Here is a 15,559-nt window from a genome sequence, read left to right on the forward strand (position 1 = left end):
CTCTACAATAACCTGTTCCTTTGTATAAGACAGGGCTGCCCTGCAGTTATATATATATATATATATATATTATATATATATGATATATTATATATATATATATAAGATTTAAACTTGCCTCAGCTGCATTGAAACCTAATGACGTTTAAGTGCTTTACATCATTTCAACCCTTCAGTGGTTATTGTGGAGCTGAAGTTTTCACAGGTTTGTTTAATAATAACTACCAGTCTCTAGTTTCAGTGTGATATGCTTTTGAAACTTTCTTAATATATAACTACAGCTGAAAAGCAGGAACAGGAGCATATGGTTTTGGCTGGCAATGCAACATAGTGTCGAATCCGGTCCAATAAGGGAGGAAGCAAGCAAACAGGTCTCTTTTCTAACAAAAGCGAGGACACAGAAGGGCGAACTGTGGAGCAATTGTATTTCAGTGTAAAACTAAAGATGGTTGTGGGGAAGGTTTTATCAAACAGCTGATAATTCCCCAAACCCCATGAAACACTGGAGGGAAAGTTCCTAGTGGCATTCCATAAGATGATTCCCCTAGACCTTACCTTTTACCACAGAGTCTTGTTTAAAGAGCTACCCAACTAATGGTGCAGAAATCAGGACAGATCTGTGTTTTCCTTTGTTGGTTGATAAATTGTATCTCTTTTTATTCAAGGACTCCAATGGCTTTGATTTTCAGCAGCCGTGAGAGCTGCTTCATATGCAAACACGCTATACTGACAGTGCCTTGGTAGTACTGTAGTATCCAGTGATTTACACTCAGACTCGGTGGCCCAACCATCTGCTGTTTGCACAAAAGAGGTTGTTCCTTTTTTCCACAGCGAGGTGAATGCAGGCTTGTATTTGAATTATTTTTCAATTTGCTGTCATTTGGTTCAGCTTTAAAAAAAAATAAAATAAACAAACAAACAAAAAAACAACGGAGCAAAACATTTTACATTACAAACAAGTAAAGAAAAAAAGGTTAAAAAGGTCTCTACAAACAAAAGGTGAAGATGCACAAATGGATAAACCGGATCTGCAAAGTGGCCCAAGTTAAACATGGCACAATTCGGGACTAACTTGGCATCTCATTTTATAGTATGTTTCGCGTAAAAGTTTCACTACTGTGACATCTCAGATTCCCTCCAATAAAATTACACATTGCAGCTTCGTGTGGCTCCCAGGACAACCAGAGTTTTATTTGTGAAGAACTATTTTCACTTAGCAGCTCCCAGAGGTAGGGTAACATGGCCTGCAAAGACAGAAGCAAAAAAGGTAAAACAAATGAACTTCCCTCCTGGAACACCTCCTCCAGCACAGAGCAGCAGGAAGTTTTGTCAGTTAATCTCAAAATTGAATTTATTACCAGCGGCCAAGTTGCTAGTGAGCTATTGTCACTGACCCTGAGGGAAATTTGCCCGTATTTCAATGGCAGACAGCGGAGAACAATATTATAGGCAACCTGGTCAGTACAGTGGACTCATAGCTCCAGGTTTTACGGCTCGGGATAGAAAAAAAACAAAAAAAGGTCTGGATTTTTTAAACCTTTTTTCTTTTTTTAACACAGGCTTTGAGCCAGCGTGAGACAAATGGGGCTCTAATTTTCACACAGACCGTATTGTTTCCAGTCTACTAATTAACACTGTGTTTTTTTTTTTTTGTATTTCAGTTTCACAAGTAGAAGTAATGGGACAAAGCTCTTGGAAGTGGGATTTTGTTGTTAATACTTGTGCAGGGTGTAGCACACTCATCATTATTTATTTATTTTCTTAAATTTAGTTGTTGCCAATTTATTTATTTATTTTCTCCCAATTTGAAAATGGTCAATTATTATTTAGGCTCGGCTCACTGCTACCACCCCTGCGCTGACTCGGGAGCGGTGAAGACGAACACACGCTGTCCTCCGAGGCGTGTGCCGTCAGCCGCCCGCTTCTTTACACACTGCGGATTCACCATGCAGCCGCCCAGGAGCTACAGCGTAGGAGGAAAATGCAGCTCCCAGGCAGCTAACGAGCAAGCCCACAGGCGCCCGGCCAGACTACAGGGGTCGCTGGTGCGCGGTTAGCCGAGGACACCCTGGCCGACCTAGACCCCCCCGGCGTTGCTCAACCAATTGAGCGGTCGGCTGTGGAGTAGCCCAGACTTGAACCGGTGATCCAGGCTATAGGGCGCATCGTGCACTCACTCAGAGCGCCTTTACTGGATGCGCCACTTGGGAGCCCCCCTACTCATCATTATTTTTTAAATCGATTTTCCTATGTTTATATCAGAAATGTTAAAGTATAAAACGTGATGGCTTTGCTCATTGGGCATTGCTGTGAATTTCTTTTTAGCACATCTGCAGTTGTGTTGTTATTTTGTATCAGTGGGTGATTACTGCCAAAAAGCAAGGAACTTTTTGTTGTCCTTCAAATGTATTTCTGAAATAGCGATTAGTGTATATTTTGACCTGCTGTAACTAGTGCCATCTGTGCAAGGCTAAATACAGTACATGCAGAATCACCATAAGCACACTCCTCTTAACGGAACCAAGATGAGATGGGCCACACTTTAGTACTTGGGGTGGAATCCGTATCATCCACTCACGTTTATGAATCAAGACTTTCAACATTCTCGACATGGATACAATCTTTCAGTCATTGTGTTTATTGAGTTTCTTTTAGTCGTTCTAGATCTTGCACTATCAAGTGTTTTGTAGTTATGGATTAAATGTCTTTGGTTTGTCTTGTTATTAAAAGCATGGCAATGCTCTGAAACCCACGTCTAAGTTCAGATGTTTCCAGTGTGTTTACCTGTCTGACCATCGTCTGTCTTGTTACAATAGGATACGTCTCTTGGTTTGAAAAAAATAATTGCACAGGTAGCTTCGGCAGTGTTTAAAAATGAAATTACACAGGAGGCAGCAGGAGTGAGGAGGGAGAAAGTAATAAGTCTCAGGGTTTTCTTTTAACACTTTAATCCAAAAATACTTTAGAGGATTAAAACAATCCTCTGTACAATGCTATCTGCAAATAACCAAGACACACAGAGAGGCTGATTCTATACCAGAGATACCAGAGCAAAAATAAAAAAAAATAAAACCTTTTAATACAAAGTTTATGGAAAACCATTGCCTGTATGTCGGCTGGGTTGAATTTATTGTTCCATTGTGTTAATGGGTAAATGGTGTTCTGAAAGACAAAATTCAGCTTGCGTTCTATTAAGAGCAATTCTACTATCTCTTGAGTTATTATACTGTGATAGTGTAAAGAAACGCTAGCTTATTAAATAACAGGAGTCTCTATTGTTGCATTGTCAGGGATGTTTGGCCTCCAAACATCTATCAGACAAAGTCAGTAAGTATTCCTGTGGGCTATTCCAAGTTCACATGCACTTTTGAAAGTCACCCTTGTATGCTGTCTGCAGATGTGGTGTTTACTTGACGGGAGCCCTTTTACGATTGGCTGAAAGTGCATGCATCTGGGCGCAACTTGCAACTCTCAGATTCCACTGAACTTTGAACCTTCATAACTCCAAAACGCTCCTTCAAGATTCCAAGGTAAAAATATAAGAAACGCTTAAGTAGACCAATGTTTTGGCTTGTGCCTTCTTCAGTGTACTTGGATTAACATTGTGTTGCAAACGCAGAAGAAAATACCACGTGTGAGATACCAGTATTTTTTAGTACTGTATCTGTCTGTTGTCATGATTTTGTAGGTTAATTATCTATTAAAGCTCAAATAGCAAACTATTAAAAAAAAAAAAAAAAAAAAAAAAAAAGTTTGTCTACTAGAGTTGGTTTCTTATAGTCTCACCTCTGAACCTTGGGTCTTCATGGAGTAGCATTATTTAAGATGTATTTCAGATTGCCTCATGCCCATTTCCCAAATCGGATCCGTTGCAGAGTTTCTTGAGTGTATCCCTATCCTATGACGTGGCAGGCTTCAGAGGCCAGCTCTGTAGCGTTAAGTGGAGACTCTGAGATTCCTCCGGCTGCATTTCTTTATTGTCCAAACTATATAAAGTGGGTCAATCTGTTTTCAAATTTGGTTCTTGATGGGTCTTGAAGCCTGGTCTTCTTGTGACTAAAGCATGAGTAACCTCACTCTGTAAACCTGCTGGTGCAGCAGTTTTACTGGAATAATCTTTACTCTTCAGCTCTGGCAATGTTTGCTGCTTGTTTCTTTTTTCTTTCTGTTTTTTAGATGCCTAGATGCTCACAGAGGCAGCATGCTGGTTCGAATTATCCAGCAAGGGGTCCCACTATCTCTCCTCATTTATGATTTTGCTTTGCAATAAATATGAGTTGTATGAAATGCAGACCTTTTTTTTTCCCACAGCCAACTGCACCACACAGTCCAAGGGATATAGATTGCTTTTGAAAGCTGACCTTGTTGTCGAGCATTTGCGAAAATACAGCTTCACTACATTTGGATCGTGAACGTTGCACACAAATGTATAGCCTAAGATGCACTTTTGGTTATAACCTCTGGGTGTGGAGTCGGTCAACTAGGCTTGCTACTTTTTGATATTAATCTGTAAAGCTAGTTTGACAGAAATAAATCGGATAAATGTCGGTAAAACCACTCTCCTATTTTTTTATATTTTCTTACCAAAAAATAATAATTTAGAAATTATCTCTAGCTTGTGTAGTTTTTATACTTCCTGTCTGTCCTGTCTGTTCTGCTATGAATGGCTAGGGGTCGCTGTCAGTCATCTCAGTGGTCTGTTAGTACTGTAGTTTCACTGTCTCTGTCACTTTCACCCTGTTCTGGCATCGTTGTATGAAGCAGTAATAGAATGCTTTCATCCGCGAAAATGCATAATAAAAGGCTTGCAAATATTTATGGCTATGCAGTATATAAAGTCATATTTACTATGCAACCTTGCCACTGTTATTATTCTGACTCATATTAAATCTGTACTGGAGACTCCGCTCATAGTGGAAAAATAAATAGCTCTCGGGAAGACTGTTGTTAACTCCAGTGTGCGGCTTCAGCTATTATAGCTCCTGTTGATAACAATAGTCTTTTCCATTATAGCTCCTGTTAATAACAATTGTCTTTTCCACTATAGCTCCTGTTGATAACAAGTCTTTTCCACTATAGCGCTCTCTCTATCTCTCTCTCTCTCTGTCTCTCTAAAAATGTTTTTTTTGGATGTACACAACAGGTTTAAATGATTTAAACAATTTATTTATTTACAAAAGCAAAAGGGCAGAAGAGCACGTCTTAATGTGAGTTAATGTGAAGTTGGACACTTTGATAGTATGTGGATCCCTTTTAATGGTAGTTCTGTTTGTGTATGTTGCTGAAATTGGTTTTGCTTTTTGGAATTCCTCATTTTATGAGAATAATAAAACTGTTTCACATGTCAATACCATATTGCTGATGTACGGTAGAGAATAATTGCAAAGCTTAGCATTCAGTAATCTGTATTAATCTATATTATCCCGTAGAATCACCATGGGATGTGTGTGTCTGATATGAATCGGAGTGAACATTCTCACCATGAAGAGGAGATATTATATGACATCTTAAGCTTCATCATTGATCTAAGCTAGACACACAGAGACCACTGCTGTGTTTTTTAATGACTTGTCTGTCCAAAGAAAAATGGTGCATAACAAGCCACTGAGGCCTGTTGGTCAATTAAAAAAAACATGAACACTTCAAAACTTGTTTGTGCTTTCAACGACTAATAGTGTATGGACCTCAGACCTAACGACATAGCGGCGTGTTCTGAATGGTGCATTGTGGGATTCAAATGAAGAGAGAACATTATTATTGTATTAGTGAGATATCAGCTGGGCATGGCGGAGTTTTACCATGTGTTATTGTAGAGGAAAACCTTCAGACAATGGGGATTTGTCTAGCAGTAGCACAGAAGCCAAAAATAGCTTGGTTTGGCGTGTCTTTAAATTCTGCCTGGTATTATACTATTATATCCGGATGCATCACAATGAGTTTGGTCATTGAATCCTTTATGTATTAAATCTGTAGCGATCTGGATAAAACCCAGACTGAGATCAGGTGTCTGTATTATATGTAAAAAGTATAATACAAAGTTATGTGCTGTTTTTGCTCTGTTTAAGTGGATTCCCTGATACTGTAAAATGCAGAGAAAAAATTCAGCTGGGGCTGATCGCAGCGAGGTATGCTTCGTGTTGATTAAATCAACAGCCTTAGTTTCTTAATACATTTTAAATTGCTAACACAACCCCACATTGAACACATTGGATACATTTCAATTATAGAAGCACCATATATTTTCGGAAGCATATTCCAACACATCTGAAAGGAGCTGCAATACAATGCTGGATTACAAGGGCCTGTGACCAAAAGTAAGGAAGGGCGAGAAAGTTCTGAAGTCACAATGCATTGCCCAGAAACCGTACACTGTGTAAGCCAGTGAATATACTGTACTTAGTCGCTGCCTTTTGACATTAACTGTTCTCGTTTGAGTTAGCAGACAATTTTAATGGATCTGTAAATGCAGGAGCAGTCTTTTGAACAGTAAAAAAATCCATTAACTCCCAGGATGGGCTTGCTTCAGTTCATTTGGCACACAGAAATAAGACTTCTCTCTCAGCTCGCAGTCTTTGCAGAATGACTGGTGACTTGCAATTGCAAGGAGCTGGGTAGTGTGCGACAAGGAGAGCTTTGTCAGTCTGGCTCTGCATTGTCCGCTGTGACAGGGGAAAACTGCAGTGCTGGCTGGGCCCTCAAATCACAAGCTGAGAGCACCAAGCAACAGAACAGCTAGTCTAGGTGACCATTCAACCAAGCTACTGCAGATTCACGTCATTCTGACGGGAGGGGCCCAGGTTCTTGAGCACAAAGAGCTGTATACCGATTACTCTTAAATTTGTGACACTTTTTTCTCCTAGGACCATTCTTGACAATAAAGTGACATAGTTTAAGTTTCCTTTCAATTCAAAATTATGAAACATTGACAGCGAGCGATTGTTTATGTCTAAACTATCAGCCAGTGTCAAGGTTCTGTCACCATTTCCACCGTTTAATTTATCCGTACACAGAAGCTTTTCTCACAGTTTGTACGATAATTCATTTGAAATTTCTCTTCACGTATACCGTACAGGCTTTTAGGGATGCTGTGTAGTTTATGCTTGTCGTAGCTGCACGGCAAAGAGGCTTTTCTGCTTTCAATAACAGAGCAACATGTATTTGGATTAAATTATCCTTGATGTGTTAATTGCGTGAACTTTTAATGTTCTTCCCCGTAAAAAAGTTAAATGGGTTTGAGTCCAGTGAGAGGAGAAGACCTATAAAACCTGGTAATATTTACAGCTTGTCTTTTATCACAATTGTTTTCACAGGAATGCTTTAAACGCTGTGCAATGCAAATGACATAAAAAATCTATTCATGTTTAGATGAGATTTCTCCTTGCCTCTCAGTTTGATGTATAGCAGTTTGTTACAGTGGAGTCTGTGATTTATGCATCGGAACATGATTAAGCAGTCTCGTCGCTATGTGTCTTCTTAATGGAGCTTGATCAGGATTACAAAGGAGAAGCACTGGCAAAGCGATATTAAAAGTCTTTCTGATTGACCACCTTGTGCTAATCAAGCTCTTTGCAAATCAGTCCCTACCATAAATCTCTTAAAGAAAATCTGTGTTTTATATTTGAAATGGTAAATTATGCTCACATTATGCAGCAGTGTCCTTCTGTAAAGCAGGTGGACTTGGGTTAGACTCATAGTTGTCATAACCCTGAAGCCAATATCTGTCCTTGTATACTTTTGATCACTCTCTCTTTTCAGCATGGAGAAGCGTGAGGGTGAATCTGTGCAGTAAAAGGGGGCTGGGATCCCTTTGGCGGTACTCTTCACTAAGCTGAATAGAAGAAAACATGATCGAACAAGTGATGAAAGATGGACTACTAATGCCCATAAAAAAAATTAAAATTCTCATCCATGTTGTTGTAGTCGGGATGTCTTTTCCCCTCATTTTTTAAAGGGAAAAAATAATTGCACTTATTGATCTTGGTCAAGATATATGACTGTCATTGCATAACAAAGAAAGAATGAAGAACTGCAAGTTGCTGTAGTGTGATCTGCATAACAAATATATAGGAGTAACTTGCTCAGAACGAAAGACACGTTCACCTAAACAGCCACTCCCAGTCAGCACCAAACCGATGACCTGACCGGGTTCCAGTGAATACTGAACCAAAAGGCTACCAGAATCTTCTAAAAACATGACAAAGAGAAACTACCCAGTGCTGATAATCTAGTAGTGAATTTACACTACAAAGCTACATTGAAAATTGGAAAAATTACCAGAATAGTTTTTTAAATATGTAGTGGTCAGACTGTAGGACAGGGCTGTCAAACTCCGTTCCTGGAGGGCCGCAGTGTCTTCTGGCTTTCGTTCCACCCGAGCTCTCGATTACTTAATTGGTCTAATTATGTGATTAACGGGACACATTTAACACTTCCCTTCAGACTTCAAAATGTTTCATAGGTAGTGTACCTTGAATCAAGTGCATGTTTAAAACCATCAACTGGTTGACAAATATTAAATATGTCAAAAACCTTGACAAATATTAAATATGTCAAATTCAACAAATAATTAGATCAATTATGTGAATTGAGAGCTAAAATGGGAATGAAAACCAAAAGACCCTGTAGCCCTCGAGGACTGGAGTTTGACATCCTTGCTGTAAATCAGGGCTACTCAACTCTGGTCCTGGAGGACTGCTGTCCCTCCTGGTTTTTGTTCCAACTGTACTCTAAATTACTTAATTGGACCAGTTAAGTATTTATTAGAATCTTAATTGATCCAATTAATCAATTTAGTGTACAGTTAGCCCTGCTCTAGGTGATACATACACACAAGGTGCAAAACACAATCAGATACAGTAAAACATAATTTTATAATACATTAATATCAACTGACAGAAATAAAGTCCTGCACATTTCAATAATGAGACACCGGGGACTGGCATTAAAATTAAAACCTCAGCTTCTGTTTTGACCATTAAAGTCAACTATTTGCAAATGTGTATTTGCATTTCTAAAATTTGTCTGCAGGGTTGTCTAGATGATTGTTTGGGCTACATTTCCCCCAGATCAGAATCCACTAGCGAAGTCTCTGTTAGGTAAACAGGATTGTAGGTTTATCAATGGGCCATATGAAATATATCATGGAGGCAGGAGTTTCCACAATAGGCAGTTTTAATATAAAGCAATAGGCATATTAACAGTAGGCTTTGGGTTTCCTCATTTCAGTCATTGGGTCAACATTTTCGCTATACGTCTTCTCACCGTTTGATCCCAGGCCTGTTTGGTACTCCAAAGTGTTTACCCTAAATATATAAGATTATGTAGTGTATAGTTTCATTATGGGCAGCAGTTAAAGGCAGTGAGTCTTCATTGATTACCATTTCAATGGAAATCTTTATTGTAGTGTTCTTCATGATTGAAACTGACAGATGCAGCTTTTATAAATTACAGAATACATGTTGGAACAAAGGAATCAGTCCATATATACCATCCACATAATGTGGTGGTGATGGCATGTCTTCCTTTTTTATATTGTTTGACCTCAATATAGCTGCACAAGCCAAAATCGCCATGCATTTAGCGTCACTTCAGAACAGAATAATGACTCTTTAAAATGACGTTATCCAGAATCCTCCCGTGTGGTCCCTTCTACTCTTCTGTGGCTTATTCAGTTCAGTAAATGCAATTTAAAGAGTCCTGGCTGTTTAAAGGCTTCTAAGTACTGGAGATGGCAGGCATTTGGCACAGTGTTTAAACTGTGATGTGTCGTTTACCGTTTTGTACAGTCAAGGCTAATGAGGTTTTGAATTTTTTTTTTCCTTTTCACAACTATATGCATTGCCCAATAGCCATGATATTCTGGCTCCTTCATGTTTCTTCTGATTTGTCTCTACCGTGTATCAACAGTTTGTAACTGATTTCAAAAGGCTAGTGGAAATGAAGTTAAATTGATAGAGTGTAATATGCTATGCTCATCTTTAACCGTTTTCAATACCACTGCAAGAGAGAGAGAATACAAATAGCTTATCACACATGGATTGCATTGTCTGCTATAGAGCTCAGCCCTACTGTCCCTCTCTTCCAGCTGTGCAGACCAGTCCTATTAGTTATTAGTTGGATCAAAATTTGGAAACTTGTGTAAACTTGGCATTTAAAGGATTTTCCATAGATCACGCCAGCTTCAAAGCTACAAATATATGTATTTATACTTAACCCTTTGCAGTCCATTTATTCAGAGCCTGCCAATTTATTTTCACACGCGCTGTTAAAATTTTCAATTTTCTCCTGATCACTTGTTTGATCACCAAACTCCTCAATAATGCGACCCAAGTCATTATTTTATTACTATAACGTCTCAAAAAGCTCTGCAAATGTCAGTGATATTCTTTGAGCGCCGGATGCAGAAGCAGCTATCTCATTTGTTATGTCCGTGTTATCTCTATAGTGCATGAGGCTACGAGATACGCCCTTTTTTTTTTTTTTGGTTTCGTTCGGCTCCTATCGGTCTCCCTGAGTTTTTCCTCAGCTTTTTCTGGAGAAAATACAACTAGAGACCTGTGCTTTACGTCTTTTTGATGATATCGAACTGGAAAGGGAAAATTTTAATGTCGGACCTGGTCCGACGTGGGATTGAAAAGTGTTAAGTCTAATCTACAAGGCACATAAAAGGAAAACAGCCTTCTGAATGGGTAACATCCGAGACAAAGTCTCCAAGTACAACATGTTCCCCCCTGTTACTTTAGTTATTGCATTACAAGATTTTGGGTATTTCATTTTTAAGGTTCCAGATTTAAATAAAATTATGTTCTGCTTCTGCTCAGACTTGAACCAAATCAGCTATTCGACAGTCAGATCCGTTTTTATAATGTCATGCCACCGTTTTTCTATGCGATTTAAAATAGCTAATTTGAATGATTTGCCTTGCCACTGCAACCTGCCAATCTAAATACTGCCACTGTTAAGTCAATTAAAATAGGGCCGTTTGTGTACCAGGGCTATGAAATCACACATTTAACCATGGATGTGCATCTTTGGTGAATTTCTGTCTGTAAAAATATGAAAAAAAGACCGGAAGTACCTGATTGAACAAGATCTGTGTTTAGATTCGCCACCTTTTCAGAAGAATCTCATAGACCCATTGTTGAAGCAGCTTGAACCACCAAGATGACGTAACTCAATTCAGATATTGTTTGCTGGTCTTAAAAATAATGATTAACTTAAATATCTGGGTACCAGATTAAATCAATATTTGTTTCTGACTGTCAAAACATTTGCACTATTCTCCCGTCAGTTCCACGGTTGAATAGAGAAATATCTGTCACTAGGGAGTTGAGAAGGGAGAAGCAAAAGGGCAAGGATTGTTTTCATATTTCTTTGACAGCCTGACGTCGGCAGGCAATAAATCACTCTCTCAGCCCCACCATCAGGGTGTGACGTGAAATCAATGTGCTGACAGGGGCTCATCATCTAAAAATCCCCAAAAGTTTCATGGTACACACAGTACCATGAAGCAAACACTGTAATAAATCTGGTTAGTTCAGCACCAGTGAAAATTACTAGTGGATACCATTTTACTGTAAGTACATTACCCTGAAAAAAAACAACATTAACCATTAACAGACCACAACACAAACAGTGGAGAGATTTAGTTCTGATACAGTAGCATACCGATATGGTACCTTGGTACAGCACTGGATTTCCAGTGCTGTTGAACATGAATTTGGCTTACTTTATCATATGCTTGCTGTTTAATCACCTCTTAGTAATTGATTTCCAGTGTAATGCAACACTAGTAACTTCTGCTTTCCTTTCTGTTCCAGTGGTGGAGAGTCGAGGGCTGCCAGATGGAATGCAAAGGGTCACCACTGTCCCGACATATCTGCCTGTCAACTATCAAATCCTCAACGCAGAGTCAGCCTTTTTCCTTAAAGAAGCCAATCAGGATATCATGAGGAACAACAGTTTACAGTCTCGCACGGAGCCCTTCTTTATCTACCAGGCCAGGCAGATTCCCACGTTCACCGCAAGCTATGGGCCCTTCTCGGCGGAGCAACCTGTTCCTCAGGACCTTCTACAGAGCCCCCATGCTTTCGTTGCATCCAGCATGTTCACCTTCAACTGGAAGGTGCAGACCTACATCATCAGAGAGAAGGTTTACTTCAGCTGGCCTAAGGTGCAAGTTTTGTTTTACATTGCGGGGAGAGACTGGGATGATTACAGTACCATAGACAAGCTGCCCTGCGTGAAAATGTTCGCTTTCCGGGAGACGCAGGAAGTCCGGGGCACCTGTAAGCTCAAGGGGGATCTTGGGCTTTGTGTGGCCGATCTGGAGCCCCTTTCGAGTTGGTTTAGCCCACCCAGCGTGGTTCCGGGCCGACAGAAAACTTTGGACCAATCAGAAGGGGCCCCCGTGGAACTCTACTATGTGGTCCAGTCCGCCGAGAATGGGGAATGTTCCTCTGACGACTTTAGAAAGGGGAACTCTATCCGGTCAGACCACGACAAAGCCTTTGGCCCGTCCACCACCTCCCCCATGCAGAGGATTGGTAGCGTCCGCCTGTACCAGACCCCAGGATCCCCCAAGCTGTCAGAGCTGAAACTGGATAATAACATTTTGATCCTGGTGCCATCTAAACCTGTCAAACAAAGGGATATTGTTACTGCCTATGTTTCTACCACCAGCATTACAAGCGTGGAGATGTTTACCCTGAGGTAGGTTGCTATGCATTTGCTGCACTTTTCATGGGAGACAAGGGAAATACATGAGGTGGTAACGAGTGGTGTCAATGTCAACATTATCAAGATGAACTTCACATGTTCTCACCAGCTTGAACAAATGCAATGGCAAGCTATCACCGGCTTGTGACTTTATAGCTTGTCAGCCTACAGCCAAGTTTGCACAGGTCTGAAATTTGTTTTAAAAAGGACCCTAAGAGTAATTTCCACTTCATTTCACACATGCAGCCATACTCCTAAGAGCATTAAACCTGCATTTCAAACTGAAAACAAACAGAAAAATACTATACCAATGTTAACTATCCTACACTTCTAATCTACTCTTACACTGTAAATCATGATTTGAGAGAAATCTTCTGATTCATTGAGCTCTGCATCCCAATTAAAATCTGCAGATGAGACTAAGTGATTCAGATCATTTAACATGCAATGCAAATGAGGGTTTAATTAATTAAAATGCATCCCATTAGCTTAATGACTGTTGGATTGATCACAGCAGGGGAAATATGTATATGCCTTAAGAGATGCTACAACTAGGGGTCATGCTAATTTATCTGCATTAGCATATGTAAATTAAGAAATTGTTTTAAGTAAATAGACACTGTATTATTTCCTCTTGACAAGTTTCTGCAGATAGAGAGGTTTGACATGTATCTGCCTCTTGTTATGTAGCTGTCCGTTCTGATATGGTGGTGGTCTTGGTTTTCCCACCACTGTCACCAGATCTGAATTCTTCAGGTCTTTTCTTTACAGGGATAACTCAGAGACAGCTTTCAAGCATCTTTTTTGGAGCCATTTGCTAATTGTAAGGCTGCAGCTGAAGAAGTCTTCAGTATTCGCTCTGACACTCCAACTGCAATGATGGACAGCTGAACAGCTGATGAAGCGTTGCAGCTCAAACTGTTTTGAAGTTATTCAGTTATATTAAACGTGTCATATTCACCTAAAGCAACGCTGAGGAATAATTAATGAGGATGAGGCTGTGTTTAAAATTCACAGTTTTGGTGACTAATTGATTGAAACAATTTCACTACTTACATTACAACATACCGTAATACATCCAGATCTCAGTGTCAGTAATCTGGGCTGTGTTATTGTGAACATACAGCTGAGGATAACTGATACACAAATCAAAACAATAATCTTTTAACTGCTGAACACGTATGTGGTGGCCTCTCAAAACTGTACAAAGCCTGGTAAAAAAACAAAGATACCTTTATTTGAGTTTTAAGCAGAAGTAATCTAGTTAAATTACCTGTGGGTCAGACTTTGTACTGTATTGCGTAGTGTTATCAGATTTGAGATTTAGATGTAGAAGTTTTTTGGTGCCCAAGTATTGAATCAAGCCTAGTGTCTTGACAAGGATTTCAATAACCGTCCTCTGACAGGATGCATCTGTTTTTAAGGTACTCTGTAAGAAATTGTGTCAAGAACTATTATTCATAACCCTTAAACCACATTTTGTATAAAGGTACACAATCTGTAACTGCAAAACACTCATATAAACTGGCTTTTTAGTAGGCTACTAAGCAGTTTGTTATAAGCTGCTATAGGCGATGCAGCAGGCTTCTTCACCAGCCCCCTGTCTCATTCACACTTAAGGGAGGCACTGTGCTAGACTGCCTAACTTTTATGAACGTTGCCCTGCATGCATTATAATCTCCCAAAGCAAGTCTGCTTCCATGTGAAATTTAACATAGAAATATCACTTGCAGTGAGTTTGCAAGTGTAGCATTAAAGACCTTAATTAAGGTTAGCAGTTTTCATCCCCCCCATTACCCCCCCCCCCCCCCCCCCCCCCCCCCCCCCCCCCCCCCCCCCCCCCCCCCATTTAAGTAAAATTGAAAACTTCTGCAGCTTCAGAGATTTCGAATTTGCTGTGCTGAACAGCCCCTGGATCAATATGTTTGCCTGGCAGCTGAATCCGACTGATATGGAGCAGTCAGCGATTGCGCCCTCCCGCTTGTAGCTGGGTGATAAGAGCATGTCCCATGTTCTCATTTGCTCCAGTATTGAAAGCTGAAATGGAAGGGATCCTTTCTGTGCACTTTATTGTTGTATCCATATTTAACTTAATTTCCATCTAATTTCCTTAAGTGAAGCAAAATGAGGGTTGGAAGGGCAGAGAAAGACATCTTCCCACATGTATACTTCCGGAGCTGGGGTACAGCAATTGAGCTTTTCAGAAAAAGAATGGCAGATTTTAACTAAGTTCATATTTAACAGCACTTTACAGCAGTGGATATTGTTTCAAGAGCTTGGGGGCTATTCATTTAAAGACAAAAATACACACTGTGAAAGATGCTGGTTTTCACAAAGTCCCTTCATTTAATGATTTAAGCATTGGCAGTGTGTAGTTTCACCACTGCATAGATCAATTGAATTGACCTATTTTAAAAAAGGAACTGTTCAGTTTTTAGTTTAAGTCTGAGCCACACTGACTGTGGTGCAATATTCAATTGCAATTCACCCTCCTTCACAGGCAGAATATTAATTCTTTGTGCTTCACCTCATATGAATAAATTTGCTGCACCACCAATATAAAACACAGAAATACACAGCACTGTTTGGTAACCTATTGTTTGGTAACCCATATGAATAAGAGGGGAAGCATGACTGGCATACAATCAGGCAGAAAGATACAAGTTAGTGAAATGCTGAGAAAGAGCCAGGGACAAATTCTGTCTTGTGACAATAAGTTATTGTATATGCTGTGAGCGTAGATCATACCGCAGGAGAGAAGAGTCCAGGGTCACTCACTTTTCATTGAGAAGATCCATTGCATGCTCGAGAAGAGTGTGGACCACCATAAGCATTTAAAATG

At 39.8% G+C, this 15,559-nt stretch overlaps 1 protein-coding gene across 1 annotated transcript in view; it reads left to right on the top strand.

The window, feature by feature from the left end:
- LOC121300355 (transmembrane protein 132C-like) overlaps positions 1 to 15,559 on the top strand; it is a 113,693-nt gene that overhangs the window by 19,496 nt on the left and 78,638 nt on the right. Inside the window, exon 2 of the mRNA XM_041228916.1 lies at positions 11,820 to 12,711. Coding sequence (XP_041084850.1) covers positions 11,820 to 12,711 — 892 coding nt within the window. The remainder of the gene's footprint in view (positions 1 to 11,819; positions 12,712 to 15,559) is intronic.

Source organism: Polyodon spathula, chromosome 25 (assembly GCF_017654505.1).
Source record: "Polyodon spathula isolate WHYD16114869_AA chromosome 25, ASM1765450v1, whole genome shotgun sequence".
Taxonomy (NCBI): Eukaryota; Metazoa; Chordata; class Actinopteri; order Acipenseriformes; family Polyodontidae; genus Polyodon; species Polyodon spathula.